General features: G+C 37.6%; 1 protein-coding gene across 2 annotated transcripts; it reads right to left on the bottom strand.

The window, feature by feature from the left end:
* Positions 1-37: 37 nt before the first annotated feature.
* On the bottom strand, positions 38-20,390 carry ift46 (intraflagellar transport 46). Of its 2 annotated transcripts, none has more exons than XM_004916056.3 (12): positions 20,148-20,390; positions 16,908-17,004; positions 11,806-11,885; positions 11,021-11,214; positions 9,248-9,319; positions 7,936-8,029; positions 5,765-5,893; positions 4,373-4,494; positions 4,120-4,186; positions 3,740-3,800; positions 3,446-3,531; positions 38-1,989 (listed from the first exon to the last, which is right to left on the bottom strand). In XM_004916056.3, exons 1-12 carry the CDS (start codon positions 20,304-20,306, stop codon positions 1,894-1,896), a joined length of 1,257 nt encoding a protein of 418 aa, XP_004916113.2. In that variant the 5' UTR covers positions 20,307-20,390; the 3' UTR covers positions 38-1,893. The 2 variants fall into 2 exon arrangements, with proteins under 2 accessions (XP_004916113.2, XP_002935050.3); XM_002935004.5 differs by having other exon boundaries at positions 4,373-4,491.
* Positions 20,391-20,785: the final 395 nt, after the last annotated feature.

The raw sequence follows: 20,785 nt of genomic DNA, 5'->3' as shown, positions 1-20,785 counted from the left end.
TGATCATTCCCAAACAATACAGAACTTTGCAAGAAAATGGTTTTTAAATATTTTATTTTACAAAGGATACTAAAATTTATTAAAACAAAATGTAAAGATAAGTTTGCACATACAGAGATGCAAATATGCTGTACTAACGTTTGGTGCCCAGTCCTCCCGAAACAGCAGAGCAGGCAATAATGCAGTGTAAAGGATACGACCATCAGGATACATTGTTTTAATTTGCCTGAAATATAACTTGTAGTGCAGTTTTAGTAAAGTTTTACTCCACTACTGAAAATGTTATTAATTCTTATGATTCCTTGTTAGAAAAGTAATGTCTTCGCAAGGGTAATGGTGCCTACACCTTTTTGATCGTCGCAAACCTCCTGCAGCGTTTTAAAAAGTCTAAGCTAGTGTAAAGTTGTGAAAATCAGCTTTGGTAAAAGCATTGTAAAAAGGCAATGTAAATAAATATTCCTATTTTCACTTTTAGATTTCTTTTCATGTGCTCATCTAGCCTTTTTTCCTTTCTCTTCTGCTCTTGCTTTCTGCTGTCCTGTTTTTTACTTAACCCTTTTTCTATTTCATTTGCTTTTTTTTACTGTCCACTTTTTCTCCCCTACATATTTTTTACACTGTTTCCTCCTCAGTTCTCTTATTCACCCATCTCTCTGTCTCTCCCCTTAAGTTCACCTTTCACTGTTTCTGGCTATTAAGCTGCAAGTGAGATACACAGCCCACACTATATCTAGATATTTTGTCTTTTTTCCATTGGTTTGGAACCCTAGTGGAAGCAGTGAGGGAGTAAATGGGAGGGTAGAGAGTGAATTTCTGTTTGTAAGGGTCTAGGAAGAGTTGGATTAGGCGAAGGTTAGTATGATTTAATGGGAGGGATTTTAATCATATCATCTCAAGCAGATTAATTTAGTATTTACATATGAAAGGCTTAAAAGAGAAGGAAAGGTAAAAACTAAGTAAGCTTTATCAGAAAGATCTATGTAATTACAGCTATAAGCACTCACAGAAAAGCTGCACTGAGTCCTCTTTTAAGGGGTGTGACAGAGGGGAGATTAGTCGCCATGTGACAAATCTCCCTTGTCGCAGGCGACTAATCTCCTCAAAATGCCACCCCACCAGCTAGAATGTAAATCGCTGGTGGGATGGCATACGCGGCGCGGCGATTTGCCAAAGTTGCCTTGAGGGGAAACTTTGGCGCCATGTACGCCACGCCACCGGCAATTTAGTCGCCTGCGACAAGGGAGATTTGTTGCATGACGACTAATATACCCATCTGTCACAGCCCTAAAAGAAACACAGGATTTCTTGTCTCCTTTTTTTGTAAACATGTTCTTGGGGTATCTGACTTCCTCTCTCAGAAAAATCCTTCACTCCTGGGGCCAGAGTCTGCACAGTTTTCTCCTGCTCCCCCTACCAAAAGAATGCTAAGAACTCCCTCCCCCCTCCCTTAGGAATGTGTGATCTGAGCAACTAGAGCTGTAGCAGGAAGCTACTTAAAATGGCAGCTGCTGTCTTAAACAAACAAAAGCTTATAGCAATGCTTTCTGCAAAATAAATATAGCCTTCTAGTTGGCACTACTGTGCCAAATCTATTGGCAATAAAATGCAAAGAGTTTCTTTCTCCTTTAAGCCCTGTCCCAGATGTTGCCGGACTCCCAGCATTCTTCAACATATAATTAAAATGTAAAGAATGCTGATAAAGTCTAACAATATCTAAGGATTTAAGGTTTTAAAGTTATAATGTGATGACCATATTGCTTTCATATATCACATAAGCGTATTGGTGATTGAGAGGAAGGGTGTGAAAATATCTGCTGTGGCAGCCATAGTATGCAGCAACAACAACAGGCTGCATACTATGTATATGATGTACACTGTCAGGAAGTCAGGCATTTAGTTAAAATTAGTGGTATCTGTTTCTCCGTTGGAGGGCATAGAGGTTCCAGAAGAGCTTCTGTCCTTTTTTCCCTCTGCCAAGTCTTTGAAATGCTGCAGGAAAGACATATGCATTTACAGTTACAGAGTTACAAAGACATTAAATCAAGACACTAGATTATCCCTTCCTGCTTGAAATTAAAGGGGCAGTATACCCCCTTTAGGACATGACATCCAGTTTTGGCTTGTGCTAAACTTTTTTTGTCTATTATTTTAATCATGAAACATCTCTAACTAAAAAATAAAAATATCTAATTATATTTTTTGTGATTTCTTGAGAAACGAGGAAGTAAAAGCTACTCAGTAGTTGATCCTTGCAAGGTAGATAATTAGATTACCAGTACACAGATAATCCCCCTGTATAGTGGACTCTTGCTAAGAAAATATTAAAAAGACAGGGTGAAGCGAGAGGCTTGTATGCTAGTAATCTAATTATCTACATTGCAAGGCCCAAACAAAGTAGCTTCAATATTCCTCTTTATCTCAAGAAATAACTAACTAAAACCATATATTTTTGTGATTAAAACAATAGGCAAAAAGTTTGTTGTGCATAAACTCTAATCACTGGATGCATGTTGAACAGCTGATATACTGCCATTTTAAGATTTCTAACACTTGCAGTAAAGCTATCTGGGCACAAAGATTCTTTTGGTCTTAAATTTCACCAAGGGCAATTGTTAATACTACTTTGGAAAAATTCCATCCAAATAATAAAAACATAACATTTTCCACAATAAAAATAATTAATTCTAGACAACTTTTCAAAACTGATAACTTTATTTGTAAGTGCTGTTGAAAGCAGTATCTGTCCGCTTCTATTCTTTGCACTGCTAGATCTGACTAGTGAAACAATGTAGAAGTCAGCTCTCCTCCAACTAATCCTCCAATTTCAACAATAGTTAGAATGCTTAATTGCATTTTGAAATACATGTATATTGGAACGATGGTTAGAATGTTATTTTTGTCTTTATATGTGTGGAGTTCCCCTTTAATGTATTCCAATACACAACAGAACCCACCTCAGGCTCTTAATAGTCAAATCAATTGTCATTACATATTTTAAGAAAAATCTCACCAGCAATTGTTGACCTATAGCTCTGATGATCCTCATTAAAAAGGATATGCCTGATAATTAGTGTTTTTCCACCCTAGTTGATTCAGGATTAACAATAAGCATGACTATGTTTACAGGAACTTACTCCTGATATGTGAGGCACTGTTTAAAACACAAAACCAGGGGAAATTTAAGTACAGATTAGTGAATGCTTATCCGAGTAGAAATCCACAAGTGTATCAGCCCTAGTTATATCATACTCCATCCTGCTGACATAGGCAGTTTCAATTAAGAACAACAATAAGAACTTCTTAATGGAAACTGCCAACAAAGAGTCCAATGAGCCCTATATCAATTCATTGACTAAGCTAAGATTTACTTTAACAGTGAAGGAAGGGTTGTTTTCTATCTGTAATGTGTGTCTAGAGAACAAAAATCAGCTATAAAAGTATTTACCTGGGAATTTTTAAATGCTGAATAGAGGGAGAAAAGCACATGTAGAGACTGTATCCGACTTTTGTGTACAGGAATATCAAGAATACCTGAAAAGGGCAAAGAAAACAGATCAATCTTTCAAAAATGTACACCTTGGGTATTACAAAGTAGTTCCTCTTGCTCTTTAGGTAATCATCTGAATGTCAATAGGAAACAAATGGCCAACAATATTTATTGCTGTTCATTTCATGTTCTGTTTACTAACCAGCAGCTCTAGATTACTGCATTGCTGCAAGATATGCATTTAGTCCTTACCACAAATCATATCAATGTATGAAGAAAGATCACAATCTATGTCGGCTGTCGGCAGGCTGACCTGGAATGAAAGCCAAAAAGATATAATATACAATATGTGTTTGTATAATATACAAATAATTCTTGATTAAATTTTCCTGGTGTGGGCACTCACCACTTCAGAATACACGCCGGGTGCTCACCAAAAATGTATTCATATCCTGCCCATTGAAAGCACTCACGGCTCCATATGATTCAAAAAAGTGTTTTATAGGAGTGTGGAGCTATAAAACACTTTGATTTTTTTAATCAAATGGAGCCGTGAGTGCTTTCAATGAGCAGGATAGATATATATATATTATATAATGGCTTCAGCCACATTGGGAGTAGGGTTGTATTACCTTTCCAAGGAGCTCTTCAAATTCTGATGGCCACTCCTGCATTAAGGTGTCAATGTCTGGCATAGGTCTATGGAGACAAAACAGTGCAGAGTTAAACCTAGCTGGGTTTATAAGTTAAACTTTTGCTACACAAAAGAGATCAGTCTGGTACATAATGCAAAAGGTAGATGTACTTTTCATATATACTATGGAATATTTCATGTTTAAGAAGACTATCTAGATTTTCCCATGTAACAAAAAATGCCGTACTCACCGAGTATAATGAACAGTAGCAGGAGGCTTGGAGCGATGAAGTTCACTAATACTCTCAATCCAGGCATCAATGGCTTTGCTATTTCTCTCTGCATTCTCTAAACTTTTGACTTTAATATGCTGCTGTTTTAAGAAAAACAAAAAATAAATAAGATGTGAAAGTAAGATAACAGAATGATTACATTTGCCATACTGTAGATATAACAAGGAATGCAAACTGAAGTGGATTTTTAAATTCTTTTTCACAAACAATTATTAGTGTGCTTCCACAATTTAACATTTTATGTCTTACTAAAAAAAAAAACAGCTGCGTTAGGTGTCAGTAATCATTGCCTCACGCATGGAATCAGATCAAGTGAAATGTTTCAGGGACTCACAGCAAGTTCAAATGGAGAAACAAAGTGTTACATGTGTAAACAAAAATATGAAATATTTATAATAGTGTCAGTTTGTTATCCAGAATGCTTGGGACCTGGTGTTTTCTCAGATAAATGATCCTTCTGTAATTTGAATCACAATTAAAAAATATCACTTAAACATGATAAAAAGATATAATAACATGATAAAACAATAAACCCAATACAACTGTTTTGCCACCAATATGGATTCATGCAGCTTAGGCTGATGCCACATGGAGCTGATTCTTGGCCTGTGGAAAAACACAGCCCCACTGCTGACATCAGCCTAATTCTTTGCCTGCTCCAGAACCATTGCGTCGGCCTGGGTACAGGAACACAAGGCAGCTTTGATATGCAAACTCTTGCATTTCAGCGCTGATATCCACTGCATGTATTTGCACTTTGTCCGACACAATAGTTCCGGGTGCAGACGAAGAAGGTTGATATCACAGCCTTGGGCTGACATCCAAGGATCTGTTTTATTATTACAGAGAAAAAAAGAAATCATTTTTAAAAATTAGAATTATTTGCCTAAAATGGACTCTATGGGAGATGGCCTTCCCCTAATCCAAAGCTTTCTGGATAATGGATTTCCAGATAAATGATCCTATATGTGTACCAGTATTTCAACACTGAATTCTCTTGTATCCAGGTGATACAGGAAAATTAGGGGTTAGGGCTCATACTCACAAGCATCTGTTCCTGCATTCCCCTGCAGTGGATCCTTCCTGTGTTTCACCCTGTGCCCAGGCATAATCTAAGCAGTGGGACTAATTGTAGGCAGAAAAGGCCCTAACTCTAGCCCTGATCTTATTTCCTAGTTGCGGATCAGGAAGGGGACAGGGAAGCAGCAGTGAAAGAATAAATCTCACCAGAATCTGACAACACAATCTGCATCAGCATCAGCTACACTGATATCCCCAAAATGGTTAACTTTAACAATTTCAACTTTCCCATCTGTGTTCTACCAATATATTACATGCTATGGAACTTACTGTGACACTGTGCTGTTTGGAGTTCTCTGATAGCCAAAGGGCCATAACTGTAGGATCAGATTGTCTGGTAGAAGGTTCATCTAGGGTTAGCAGACCAAGGTTATCTGGCTTCCCATCTGGCCGTGGGACCTATATAGACCAATGTTATTAAGTAAAACATTTACAACAAATAACTACAAGCGTATATGACTGATAAATCATATCTATATAATATCCAGTGGTTGATTGAAGTACAGGATTAATCAACAGTTACCACAAAAGTTTCATTGCAGTTATTGCTGCACAAGGCGGGGGGGGGGGTCACATCAAATACTTACTTTTGCCCCACGCGGATGTTACTGATTTTTTTTTTTTTTTTTTAAATACATGACCAAATATAATACTTTTTGTTTCACTTGGTTTCCTTAATCTACTTTTTAGGTCACATTCATATAAAATAAGGAAAATGTTAAAAGGTTCACAAACTTTCAAGCACCACTATACTGTATATGTATTTTGCTTCCTGATGCAGCTTGGGGGCTGAAACTATCCCCCTGAAGAGCTAACACTAGCAGGGTTTAGGCAATGATGACTTTTCCCGACTATATATGAACATAAAGGAGAAGGAAAGGCTAAGTCACCGGGGGGTGACAAAATGTTAGGCACCCCCAGTGACTTTAATCACTTACCTTATACACCGGGTTGGTGCTCCTGTTAGGAGAAAACTGCAACAGCCTGGGGTATCTGCGAGTGTCTCCTCTTCCTTCTTCTGTGTTTGCGCGCTTACGCATTCGCAATAGAGTGAAAAGCCGAAGTTGAACAAAAAAAAGTTGTCTTTTTTCACTCTACTGCACATGCCCTGGCCCCGGCATTCAGAAAACAGAAGGAAGAGGAAACACTCGCTCGCAGCTACCTCGGGCTGGTGCGGTTTTCTCTAACAGGAGCACCAACCCAGGGCAAAAGGTAAGCAATTAAAATCACTGGGGGTACCTAACATTTGGCACCCCCCAGGGATTTTTACCTTTCCTTCTCCTTTAAAGAAGAACTAAACCCTAAAAATGAATATGGCTAGAAATGCCATATTTTATTTTATAAACCGACTGCACTGGCTTAAAGTTTCAGCATCTCTATAGTGGTAATTATATAGGTCGTTACAGTTGTCACAGCTCCACATCTTGGATTCTCACCCTCAGGACTATATATTTCTGTATTTATTATCGAACTATTACATTTTCATCCTTTTTTCATTTTAGACAGATCATCATTATATATTTATGCACTGCAACATTTATAAAAGCAATGCTATTTCATTACGGTGTATCTCAAAGTGCCTACAATATATGCGATAGTGGTAAACCGCAACTGGTTTCACAAGGGTTCATAAAGTGGATTCTGAGGAGATAGAACAAATACTTACAGATAAACTGACTTTAAAGGGTAACCAAAGCAGTGGACATTTATCCAACCCAACACTCTGCAGCGCACTGAGTATACAGGGTCCTGTGCATGTGCACTGACAGTGGTACCCTGCAGAGCACTGAGTATTTGCTTATAAAAAGGCTGCAGGGAAATGCTTGTAGTTGTAGTGGAATTAGGCTGAATAATTGAGGGCAGCTCAGATGGGGTGATGATTAGAGAGGCAGGAGAAAACTCCTGGACAATGAGGTATTAGATATTCCATTCCAGATGACATTTGAATTTGTTTTATTTAAATGTAAAGAAAATGGCATTTCCCAATGGACACTGCCATTGGCAAGGTAAATAGAAGTGCAGTTTTATTAAACTTTCTGGTTCTTTGGTTTTCTTGTTGTACATATATTAGGCCATGTGTGCACAATATCCTACTACAATGTTTTGCTAAAAATGTATATAAGAAGTAGAAATGAAAGGGGTTACTTTTATGTTTTAACATTGTTAAGAGATGTACACCAGACACTTACTACAAAATTCTTTTTGAAGCATCAACATCACCAAAATTTGTATACTGTCTCTACCTCACCTAACATACCACTTCAACAATTGCCCCCGAACATCAGTTAAACTGACTGACCAATGTCTTTCAAAATGTCTGTAAAATAATAACAATAAAACTATAGCTTGAGGCCAAATTTTAATATTATTAATATTAATAAATTCATAGAAAATCAGAATGCATAACTAACTAGACAAAGTAGTTAGTAAAGGTTGTGCACCTTTAAAAAGGCATCAATGTCTCCAACTGCTGGAATAAAGTCTGGGATGAATGGTTTTAACTTGTAGTCCAGTTCTACGACCTGTGGGGTGTATCTAAGACAAAAAAAAAAAAAAGAGAGAGGCTCACTGTTACACAAACGTTCACTTAGATCTGTCTTCTTGTGCATTGTCTACTCCTTTGTCTACACGAGGAGAGCACTCCATGTAATTTACAACAATGGAATCTCAAGGGCATTTTTAGAAAGTAATATATACTCTTAAAGAAAATGAGGTAGAAAATGAAAATGCTAAAATAATTTGTTGCCTTTCCAGCTATCACACTATGCATGCTATGGAGAAGATTCCACTCCACTTGCACTAGCTAGAAATTACTAAGCACCCCAGCAAAATCATCAATCCCAAGTAAGTGGAAGTGGGTGGCTGACTCTCTTTTACACTCATGCTAAACCAAGGACTGAGGGGATTTAAGTCTTAGCACAACTAATATCATTGTGGCAAAGAATAAATAAAATACAGGTATGTGACAACATAACTAAAAAGCTGATATCAAGAAAGCTCCAGAGTACAGAAATGCCATCTCCTAAATAGTCCATTTTAAGCAAATAATGACCTTTTTTTAAAAAAAAACAAAAAAACAAACCCTATTTCCTCTGTAAACAGTTCCTTGTATTTAATGGTATATTATTGCAAAACAACCCTACTTTTTAATTTTGATCCAAATTATGGATTGTACCAACAAGCGTTTGCCCCCCTTAAAACATCAATAGAAAAATACCCTTCTTCTACAGGTTAAGAGTCTAATCTCATAAGATATTGCTGCAAAGTGCAATCATTCATCTAGGTCAACTATGGGACAATATATGGGTAATATGGCATTGGTTTTAACATTTCATCCCATTTTCTTTAGCTAGGGGTGGCAAAATTAAATCGGTCAAAACTTGTCAACAATACCCCAGAAATAGAATAGAGTCTAATGCTACTATGCTTTGTATCGCCTGCATTTTTACTGCGGGCAGGAACAGAGGCGGCCCACTTAAAAGCTGCCCACAGCCCGGTACTGGTCCGCGGCCTGGCGGTTGGGAACCCCTGTACTATACAATAGAGATAATTGGATAATTGGAGGGAAGTGTGCAGATGTTCAAACTATACTCTTTGCTGACTGAACAAAATTAAATACCATTGAGGCTAATGGCACACAAAAATAAATGAAACATGTAGGGAAAAACTAGCCGTAACCATATTTCTACAAACCATTTGTACTTTGTCAATGGCACTATCAGTATCATCTCTTTACTTTTACTTTATTCTTACCTGGTAATATATTGGAACAGCTCTTTAATTTCAGCCGTCACTGGAAGGTGTTCATAGTCTGCTGGGTTGTAACTACAAGAGGGAGAGAGAGCAAGTATTGTCAAACTCAGTATTCACAGTGAAAGCATCTACCATTCTGCTACCTCAGTAAAAATAATGTACAAATGTAAAGATATTTCAAAGGCCTATAAGCATAACAGCTGTGAATTATTTTAAATATTACACTGCCATCCCTCCATAGACCTAAAGTTGTGTATGGATGAGGTGAGATTTACATTTCACTTTAGTATGATATGTTGTGTTGCTAAGCACACTTTGTATGCTTGTGCTCTAGAATGGGGGCGTGGTATTGGAGCATTGCAAATACTGTACTTGCCAGTCATCTTAGAATTTTTAGGTGTTTGTTTTGAGAAAGATCCACCAGCAAAATCAAAATATTGACATTAAAATAAATACTTATATTTAACGATAGACCTTAAAACACACATCATATCTTCGTGCCTACATATTATTTCTGTCTGGAATCGGATGATAACATTTTTTGACAGCAAAAGTTTTGTATTACTTTATTTTTTTAATATGGCACAACTACCAGTTATTACAATGTTCATGTGAATGCTGATAATTACAGAAAACTATTTAAAGAGCCAAATAGTAATGAGTTTACAGCAGTCTTTCTAATCACTTACTGGTGATCCCAGCAAAAGCATGCAATTTTTGGGCAAATCTCTGCTTCACTCCATGTAACTGTACTAAGGCCGAAGATGTGCCTGTCAGTGCAGCTAAAACTAGAAGTCAATAGGAGCAGATACACTTCTCTTTGCCTGGCTACAAAACACAGGTGCACGGGCCCTTGCCCTTAGCTTACTAGGCAAATCTGTCCATTCAAATGACTTACGAACACAATAATTAATTCATTGCAAAGTTGGGAGTCCTCTACCAGCTTTTCTCCACTGACTGATTCCTATCAGCAAACAACATGTCAAACCATGTGTTGTCAGCCCTTTTATGGCAACTGCCTGCAGCTGTATATTCAAGTGGCTTTCTGCCGAAAAAAGTTAATGGAAAGCAACGTGCAAGTTGAAGGTATTTTTGCCAAGGGAGAATACATGTGGTGGGCCATTAGCCTTACAAATGACAGACAGTTAAAATAATGTGCTCTTGGTATTTGATCATACATGTATGTAACAAAGAAAACTATAATTACAGAATATTTAATGTGCATGTAACAAGACCCTTGTGGATATTAGTAAGGCAGTTATCAAGTTAGGTATCAGTTTCCGTTATTATATTTGTTAATATAGGCTTTTAAAAGAAATTAGACAGTTTTGGCATGGAAAGATGTCTACTTATTCTTGGCACAACTCAGTGGTCCTTTCATGTTTGATGGATTTGTAAGCTATCTTTATAGAATAGCCTGTTGTGGAAATAACATATAACAAAAGATGGCTAATACTGTTGTTACACCACTGTACTGCAAACTTAAAATGCAAAATGGCAGAAAAAAGTTTAATACAAGAAAAAGCAAATCAATATGCCACAGTAAATTCAGCAGTATTTTTAATCTGACACTATAACTAAAATTACCAAATACTATATAACAAAAACAGAGAATTGTTCTTGTTTTCAGGCACAATTAAGGGTGCAAAAGAACAACAAATATGGCAATAGCCATGTAACTTTTTCATCTTAAAATTCACATTAGCATACCACTGAAAACTGCCTTTTTGTTTTAACTGGCATATGAAAGTATATATATTAATTTTCTCTCACCCTTCATTAGAATTTGCATGTCCTTCTTCATCATCATCATCATCATCATCCTCGTCATCATCATCGTTGTCGTCATCATCATCATCATCTTCATCATCCCCTTCAGTATCTTCTGTATCCTCATCATCTGTAAGCCCTTGTGTGCGAGCACCACGAACATCTCCCAGCTTTCCTGCCTTCTTCTTTTTTCCACTCTGGAAAGCATACACAATAAATGAAATTAACACATGGCAAGTGTGTAGCCACACTACAGCTGGAATGGCACCTATTGCCTATGCATTCTCTAGCATTTTCTGGCAAACATTCCAAACCAACAAGTGATTTGCAGTCCTAGTTCAAGCATTTAATAGGTTCAATGGCTTTGTTTTTTAGAGTGATACTGGAGGATAATTTACTAGAAAAATTGTGCTTCATGCAGGAAACCCAGGAAGCTGGCACTGCTGTGAATTCTCAAATACAGTTTATGTTACTTTGGCATTACTATTACCAAAGTGTACTAGAAGTAGTAATGATGCTTTTCAGCCCAAAAATATTCTTTAGAATATATTTTATGGTGAAAAGCAAACAGTACCAGAGATATTATACAACTAAGTGAAACTTTAGCTAAACCACTTTTCAACTGAAATAAGTCAGCATAGAATGCACCCAGAGTGCCAACAGCCTAAAAGTTATATTTAACTTACTGTCTAATAAAGATTTGGGATATTTTGCCAATAAGTATATCCCATATTTGAAAACTTTGTGTTATAACCTGTAAAATATTATAAAATAGTGTCTATGGTTACCTTTGTGCTCTCTTCATCCTCACTACTGATAGCAAGTTCTGCCATGCCTCTGACCTTGCCAGACATCTGCTTTGCTGTCCCTAGGAGAAAAAATATATGGACTGCAAGACTGTAAAAGCTTTAAAAACATGGCTCAAAGTGGTCAAACATGTTGAGACCCATTCGTTGGGGAGGTCAGCAAACAAGGTAGGCGATATCGGGCTAATTCTTTTATTTGGCCCTAGGGTTAAATAAACAGCAGGCACAGGTGCAGTAGGACCGGAGCCGTATCAATGAGCTGATGCGATCCCCAATCCAACAGGAAAATCAAACCTACCGATCAACACCCAGATATCGATTTGGTACGCCCATCAGGGGGCCCCATACACAGACAGCTAAGCTGCCAAATTGGTCTAAAGGGCTCGAATCAGCAGCTTAAATCTGTTTTGCTGCATACCTCGGTTGTAACGAGTGGTTATTTCAGTCAAAGTTGCTCTTCTATCAGCTTGAATCAGTCGGCCCATTCTCCTCTGACCTCTAGCATCAACAAGGCATTTTCGCCCACAGGACTGCCGCATATTGGATGTTTTTCCCTTTTCACACCATTCTTTGTAAACCCTAGAAATGGTTTTGCGTGAAAATCCCAGTAACTGAGCAGATTGTGAAATACTCAGACCGGCCCGTCTGGCACCAACAACCATGCCACGCTCAAAATTGCTTAAATCCCCTTTCTTTCCCATTCTGACATTCAGTTTGGAGTTCAGGAGATTGTCTTGACCAGGACCACACCCCTAAATGCATTGAAGCAACTGCCATGTGATTGGTTGATTAGATAATTGCATTAATGAGAAATTGAACAGGTGTTCCTAATAATCCTTTTGGTGAGTGTATATTATACACATATATATATATATATATATATATATATAATATATAAATATATATATATATATATATATAAATATATAAATATATATATGTGTATAATATATATATATATATATATATAAAGTGAATAGTGGACTGACGTTTCGGCTGAACACCTCAGCCTTTCTCACTTTGAGAAAGGCTGAGGTGTTCAGCCGAAACGTCAGTCCACTATTCATTAAAGGAATCTTTATTTTTCACATAAGTCCTGTGAGAGCGGCTTCTTCATTTTCTACTTTGTTTCCGAATTTTGGATGCTGCACCCAGGCAAATTTTGAAGTAAAAAATTATTATTTAATCATCGCATCAACGCGTTTCGATCCTCATTTTACTATATATAAAGTCATGGCCAAAATTGTTGGCACCCCAGAATTTTTTCCACAAAATCAAGTATTTTACAGAAAAGTATTGCAGCATGTTTTGCTATACACATGTTTATTCCCTTTGTGTGTATTAGAACAGAACAAAAAAGGGAGAGAAAAAAAGCAAATTGGACATAATGTCACACAAAACTCCAAAAATGGGCTGGACAAAATTGGCACCCTTAACTTAATATTTGGTTGCACACCCTTTGGAAAAAATAACTGAAATCAGTCGCTTCCTATAACCATCAATAAGCTTCTTACACCGCGAATTTTGGACCACTTTTTCTTTGCAAACTGCTCCAGGTCTCTCTTATTGGAAGGGCCTTTTCCCAACAGCAATTTTAAGATCTCTCCACAGATGTTCAATGCGATTTAGATCTGGACTCATTGCTGGCCACTTCAGAACTCTCCAGCGCTTTGTTGCCATCCATTTCTGGGTGCTTTTTGATGTATGTTTGGTGTCATTGTCCTGCTGGAAGACCCAAGATCTCGGCCGCAAACCCAGCTTTCTGACACTGGGCTCTACAGTGCGAGCCAAAATCCTTTGGTAATCCTCAGATTTCATGATGCCTTGCACACATTCAAGGCACCCAGTGCCAGAGGCAGCAAAACAACCCCAAAACATCATTGAACCTCCACCATATTTCACTGTAGATACTGTGTTCTTTTCTTTGTAGGCCTCATTCCATTTTCGGCAAACAGTAGAATTATGTGCTTTACCAAAAAGCTCTATCTTGGTCTCATCTGTCCACAAGGCGTCTTCCCAGAAGAACTGTGGCTTACTCAAGTACATTTTGGCAAACTGTAGTCTTGCTTTTTAGGTCTCTGTGTCAGCAGTAGGGTCCTCCTGGGTTTCCTGCCATAGCGTTTCATTTCATTTAAATGTCGACGGATAGTTGGCGCTGACACTGATGCTCCCTGAGCCTGCAGGACAGCTTGAATTTCTTTGGAAATTGTTTGGGGCTGCTTATCCACCATCCGGACTATCCTGCGTTGCAACCTTTCATCAATTTTTCTCTTCCGTCCACGCCCAGGAAGATCAGCTACAGTGCCATGGGTTGCAAACTTCTTGATAATGTTGCGCACTGTGGACAAAGGCAAATCTAGATCTCTGGATCTCTGTAACCTTGAGATTGTTGATATTTTTCCACAATTTTGGTTCTCAAGTCCTCAGTTCTCTTCTCCTCTTTCTGTTGTCCATGCTTAGTGTGGCACACACAGACACACAATGCAAAGACTAAGGGAACTTCTCTCCTTTTTATCTGCTTTCAGGTGTGATTTTTATATTGCCCACACCTGTTACTTGCCCCAGGTGAGTTTAAAGGAGCATCACATGTTTGAAACAATCTTATTTATCCACAATTTTGAAAGGGTGCCAATAATTTTGTCCAGCCCATTTTTGGAGTTTTGTGTGACATTATGTCCAATTTGCTTTTTTTCCTCCCTTTTTTGTTCTGTTCCAATACACACAAAGGGAATAAACATGTGTATAGCAAAACATGTATTATATATATATATTATATATATTATATATATATATTATATATATATATATATATTATATATATATATTATATATATATATATATTATATATATATATACATACATATATATACACACACACACACACACACAGGTATAGGACCCGTTATCCAGAATGCTCTGGACCAAGGGTATTCCAGATAAGGGGTTTTTCTGTAGTAATAAAACAGTACCTTGATATTGATCCAAACTAAGATATAAAGAATCCGTATTGGATGCAAAACAATCTTATTGGGTTTAATTAATATTTTATTGATTTTTTAGTAGACTTAAGGTATGGAGATCCAAATTACGGAAAGACCCCTTATCCAGAATACCCTTGGTCCCGAGCATTCTGGATAACGGGTCCTATACCTGTACTGATATTAAGCAGTATCTGCAGTAGCAGCTTATCTGCCTGCTATCAGCACTTCTCTTGCACAAGATGTGTTCTGCCACAGAAAATATTTTTAGCTCTCCTTTATTCAGCCAAAGCTTCCATTTATCAGCCCACTGAAGTGACAAAAGAAGTCAGCTGTGTGAATTTATTATCGGTAAACAGCATATGGTCACAATGATTCTAATTTACCAATACAGGTGCTATACTAAACCAGTGCACTTACCCATAGCATGCATTCATTTCTTTGCTTTCTTTTTCAAACTACCAATTAGACAGTACATTGCCGAGTGGTTCATAAATCAGACGCAGAGTGAGGCTACCACTGCAGAGTCAGTAGCAAGTAAGAGCAAGCCGAGTGCTAAAGTGGTTATCAAGTAGATTGGGGTTGGGGCTGCAACTAACGAATAATGAAGTAGAACAGAAGCCATAGCACTCACCACTTCTTTGCTGTGCAATTCTCTTGTTCATTAACAACTGTAACCACAATGAACAACATTTTGGGGGCTCTGCACCTCCCTTCAGACAGACTTCTGTTCTACTTTATTGTTCTACTGCGACGTGGCCATACATCTAAGAAGTAAGCACAACCTGTCAGTTATTGCACATTGTAAGTGTGCGTGGTGCTCCCTACAGAGTATGTTCTTTAACTAAAGAGCACTTATATTTTCCTTAATGGTGTGGTTCACCTTTAAGTTAACTTTTAGTGTGTTATAGAATGACCAGTTCTAAACTACTTTTCAATGAATCTTCATTGTTTATTTATTTGTTTTATATAGTTTTTGAATTATTTGCCTTTTTTTCCTAACTCTTTGCAGCTGACCCCAGCAGCAAAAAAAAAAAAAACTATTGCCCAGTCAGGCTACAGTGTTATTGTTACCGTTACATTTTATATATATTTTTATTCAGGCCCTCTCCTTTTTATATACCAGTCTCTAATTTAAACCACTCCCTGGTTGCTAAGTTAATATGGACCCTAGCAACCAAATAGCTGTTGAGATTCCTAATTGGAGAGCTGCTAAACAAAAATTTAAATCATTGAGGAAAAAAAAAAAAAGAAAAATGAACACCAATTACAAATAATATCAGAATAGCATTCTCTACATCATACTAAAAGTTAACTCATAGGTGAACAACCCCTTTAAAGGGTAGAAATTATGTATTTGATATACTTACTGCATCAGCCTAAAGTTTCTGAATCTTAACTGTAATGATTCAGACCTTCAGAGGGGGTCACTATGTTAGAATTTGGCATCTTTGGAGTCACAGGTTTTCACTTCAAAGGGCTATGGTCATCTTGGGCTGGTGCAGTATTTCTAGCCTACTTCTTTGTTAAGCTTTGGTTCTTAAATAAATTCCAGCTAGCAAATAAGCAAGGACTATTAGTAACCATAACAGTCTCTGCCTTATATTTGGTTAACCCTGAAATTAGCAGTCTAATTATCCAAGCAGTACTGATCTATGATTGCAGGGGTCAGACTGTTCTGATAAATTATTAACATTTATTTATAAAGCGCCAACGTATTCTGCAGCGCTGTACAATAAGTGGGTTTCATACATTGGACATGCAGAGTAACATATAAAGCAATCAATAACCGATACAAGAGGTGAAGAGAGCCCTGCCCAAAAGAGCTTACAATCTACAAGGAGAAATGAACTGTTCTGTGCTGATAAATGCAATTCCTTTTAATATTATGTAAACAACTATGAATACAACTTGATAGATTGGTAGACTGCAACAATACTGGATGATCTGGGTTGTATCAACATCACTCAACCACAAATCTGACACCATAACCATAAAGCTATGGCAAAGCATTCCGTGTTCCTTCATCATGTTAGTCTAGGAGTAAAAAAAAAAAAGTACCAAAATAATTTTGCAGTCACTCTTCTGTGGTGATCATGCCTCACCTGGTCTTCTTGGAGTTGGTGTGTAAACACTTGCAACTTCTTCAGAGTCGTTAACCTCAAGGCTCTCGTCGTAGGGTTGATTTTCTATTAGCTTAGTCTGAAAAAGTCAGAATGTTATAATATCCGATATCATCTTTTGATAGTAATGCGCTAAGGGTAATGGTGGGGGCACAGCTTTGCCGCCTGTGAAAATTCTTCATTTCTGCATGAGGCAAAGCATCCAAAATGCCTTTGTATCTGGAATAATGTTTTAAATCATATCTTCATATCAATTGCTTAATCATGTGAAGTTGCTTTGGAGAGATCAAACTCAAATTACATAAACTGATTAAAGGGGTAGATTTTAGTATGTTATAGAATGGTCAGTTCTTAGCAACTAGGTCTTCATTTTGTATCGTTTCTGAATTATCTGCTTGCCTTTTCTTTCTTTCTATTCAGGTCTACGTCTTCATATTCCAGTTCCTCATTCAAACTATTGTCTGGTTGCTAGGGTTGAAATTACTAAAATATAGCTTCTAAAATTCCAAAGTAGAGAGTTGCTTATTAAAAAAACTAAATAATTCAAAAACCACAAATAAAAAATAAAGACCAACTGCAAGTTGTTTCAGATTCAGAATACTCACTACAACATACATTAAACATAAAAGGATTTTCCCATGATTTTTATGATATAGTTTTTATTACTATATCATGCTGTTCACATTGCAAATAATTCATTCTACCATTTAAATTTTATTTTTGAACCAATAAATATATTTTTAGTTGTAATACTGGTGTTACAAATAACCCCAATCGCACCCATTTCAGTGCACTGTGCCAGATTCTGAGCTTTCAGAAATGCTAGCGCTACACTATAGAACTGCTTTTAGACAACCTATTGTTTCTCCTACTCTATGTAAAGGTCCCCATACACGGGCCGATAGTAGCTGCCGATATCGGTCCCTTTGACTGATTCGGCAGCTTATCGGCCCGTGTAGGGGCAGAACAGAGGGGCCTGGCCGACCGATATCTGGCCTAAAATTGGCCAGATATCGATCGGTCAGGTTAGAAAATTCAGTCGGATCGGAGACCGCATCGTCTCGTTGATGCGGTCCCCGAACCAACTGCCCCATTGCCGCCCACATAATCCCCAGGGCCAAACGATCGAATTATTTATTTTTTTACCTAAACGCTCCCCGATATCACCCACCACGATGTCGCCAAGCGAGCGGATCTGCTCGTGTATGGGGACCTTAAAGGAACAGTAACTCCAAAAAATGAAAGAGCTTTAAAATAATAAAAATATAATACACTGTTGCCCTGCACTGGTAAAACTGGTGTGTTTGCTACAGTAACACTACTATAATTTATATAATAAGCTGCTGTGTAGCCATGGGGGCAGCCATTCAAGCTGGAAATAGGAGAAAAGGCACAGGTTACATAGCAGATAACAGATAAGTTCTGTAGAATACAATAGTGTTTATCTGTTATCTGCTATGTGCCTGTGCCTTTTCTCCTTTGAATGGCTCTGTGGCTACACAGCAGCTTATTTATATAAATTATAGTAGACTTTCTGAAGTAAACACACAACTTTTACCAGTGCAGGGCAGCAGCACATTATATTTTAGTTACTTTTATACACTTTCATTTTTTGGTGTTACTGTTCCTTTAACTGGATGAGTCAAGAATTGGTGAGCAGGATTTTGATCTATTAACTGCTATTCTGATATGTACCACTAGGTGGGGCATGGGAGCATTTTAGTGATACAGGTAACAGAAAAATTCTATCTTGCTCCCTTCCCATTGTTCTGCTGATCGCTGCTGGGAAAAGGGAGGTGGTGATATAAATCCAACTTGCAGCTCAGCAGTAAAATGTGACTGAAGTTTATCAGAGTAATAGTCACATGGCTACTGGCATCTGGAAAACTAAGACTATATCTAAATTAAATTAAAAAAAACTCTGCACTTTTGAAAAATGGATTTCAATGCAGGTTTCGGTTGGAGTAACTCTATTAACTGGTGTATTTTTTAAAAAAAAAAAAACATGCTTTACCATGACAGAATCCCTTTAAGTTAAACATCCCCTTTGTATGTTATACAATGGCCTACTCTAAGCAAATTTTCAATTGGTTATAGTTTTTTAATTATTTGCCTTCCTCTAGTTCTTCTGTCTAGTTTGCAAATGGGCAGCCAAAAACTACTGCTCTGAGGCAACAGTTTTACTGTTACTTTTTATTACTTATTTTTCTATTTATTCCCACTCCAATATTTATTTTCAAACCACTGCCTGGTTGCTTGGGTAAATTGGACCCCAGCAACCAGGCAGCTGCAAAAAATAGCACACTGGAGAACTGAACAAAATGCAGACTATCACTATCTGTATTATGTATTATGTAATTTAAAGGTAACTACCACTTTAAAGTTCTAGGACAATCCATTTCACTCTGAAAACTGCAAGATACATCAGCATCCACTGCATATCCTAAAATAAGCGAATTATTCCATTTCTAGCTAAAACAAATATTCTTGTGGGTAACATATCACTGATCAATTTTCCTTCTCTATCAATAGTGTAAAAAGATTAACAGATGTTTGGAACACATAAAATGCATTAAATAGACTTAACTGGCTGCAAACTCTTTGCATTTTTGTATGATTTATAACTTTTCAAGTTATATTTTTAATTAAGTTATTACCATAAAAATCAGACGGTTCATATTCTCTGCACTACAAGCTCTCACTCCTGAAACAATGGAGCAGAAAGAAGCTAGTTAAAAGACCTGAAGGAGCTCGAACTTCCGTTAGGGTGAAGACACACACAGCTACTAGTAGCAGCTACTTTTTCACAGCTACTAAATGCCAGAAAATGCCCTGCCATAGACAATATAGAGAACTGCTTCTGCTAAAACACACGTAGACAATTATCAGTAAATGATCAGCATTGTCAATTTTAACAGCCATGACAAGTAGCTGCTACTAATAGCTCAGTGTGTCTTCACCCTTACACAACATGAGTCAAAACCAGAGACTCATGAAGCACATTTAGAAACAACTTTAAAACCACTGAAACTATTAATTATTGTAGATGGCATGTTGTTTATTTAAAAAAAGCATGTTTGTGTGCATGACCCCTTTAATTTGATGATGAACATTCGGTTCTACAGTCCGTGTTTTAATACGACCTCTGATTTCGCAGGATATCTCCGCGTCGATCGCCAACATGTGTCGACATTAAATATCGGTGATAGACATTTTAGTTACCTTTATTTCCTCTGTTTCTGTCTCCTCCATGCTCCTCCTGCCCTCGCAGGTGGGGAATACTCGACTCCTGGCCTCTTCTGGCTTCGCTTGACTAAATGGCTTTGTCACCATAGTAACCGAACCAACACTTCCGCTTGAGCGCAAACGAGAACTTGGCATATACTTCCGCCATCTGCTTATCTAAATAGTACACCGCTTCACGTCCGCCAGTCGTTAGCAACATTGTCAGTGCTGACAGAACACTTGCGCGCAACCAACCAGGAACCACGTAGTTAGTGAAACGTCATCTAGTTTTCCGTAACTGAGTCTTTACACTGGAGCAGCGCCATCTAGTGTCATGAATTAATGAATAACTGTAGAAAAGTGCGGGCATAATACGCCACAGCATATAATTTGTGCAGAATTAGTTAGACCCGAATTTAGAAGGTGGTCTAATGATAGAGTTCACGATTTTTAGTCTAATCTAGAAATTGCTAGTCTCTTGCTGCCAAATAGGACCTTAACTGGTTTAAAGGCTGGTTAAATAAGGGAAATGCCCTTTTTAAATATGGCGCATAGAAGTACGCCTTCCCCAGCTTAGCCCGCCTTCCCTGGGCCGCTCTCCTAGGATCTCGCGACGCCTGCTGTTGGAGACGTGG

Source organism: Xenopus tropicalis, chromosome 7, assembly GCF_000004195.4.
Source record: "Xenopus tropicalis strain Nigerian chromosome 7, UCB_Xtro_10.0, whole genome shotgun sequence".
Taxonomy (NCBI): domain Eukaryota; kingdom Metazoa; phylum Chordata; class Amphibia; order Anura; family Pipidae; genus Xenopus; species Xenopus tropicalis.
The sequence above is the reverse complement of the archived record's forward strand: the minus strand, read 5'-3'. Positions and strand labels throughout refer to the sequence as shown.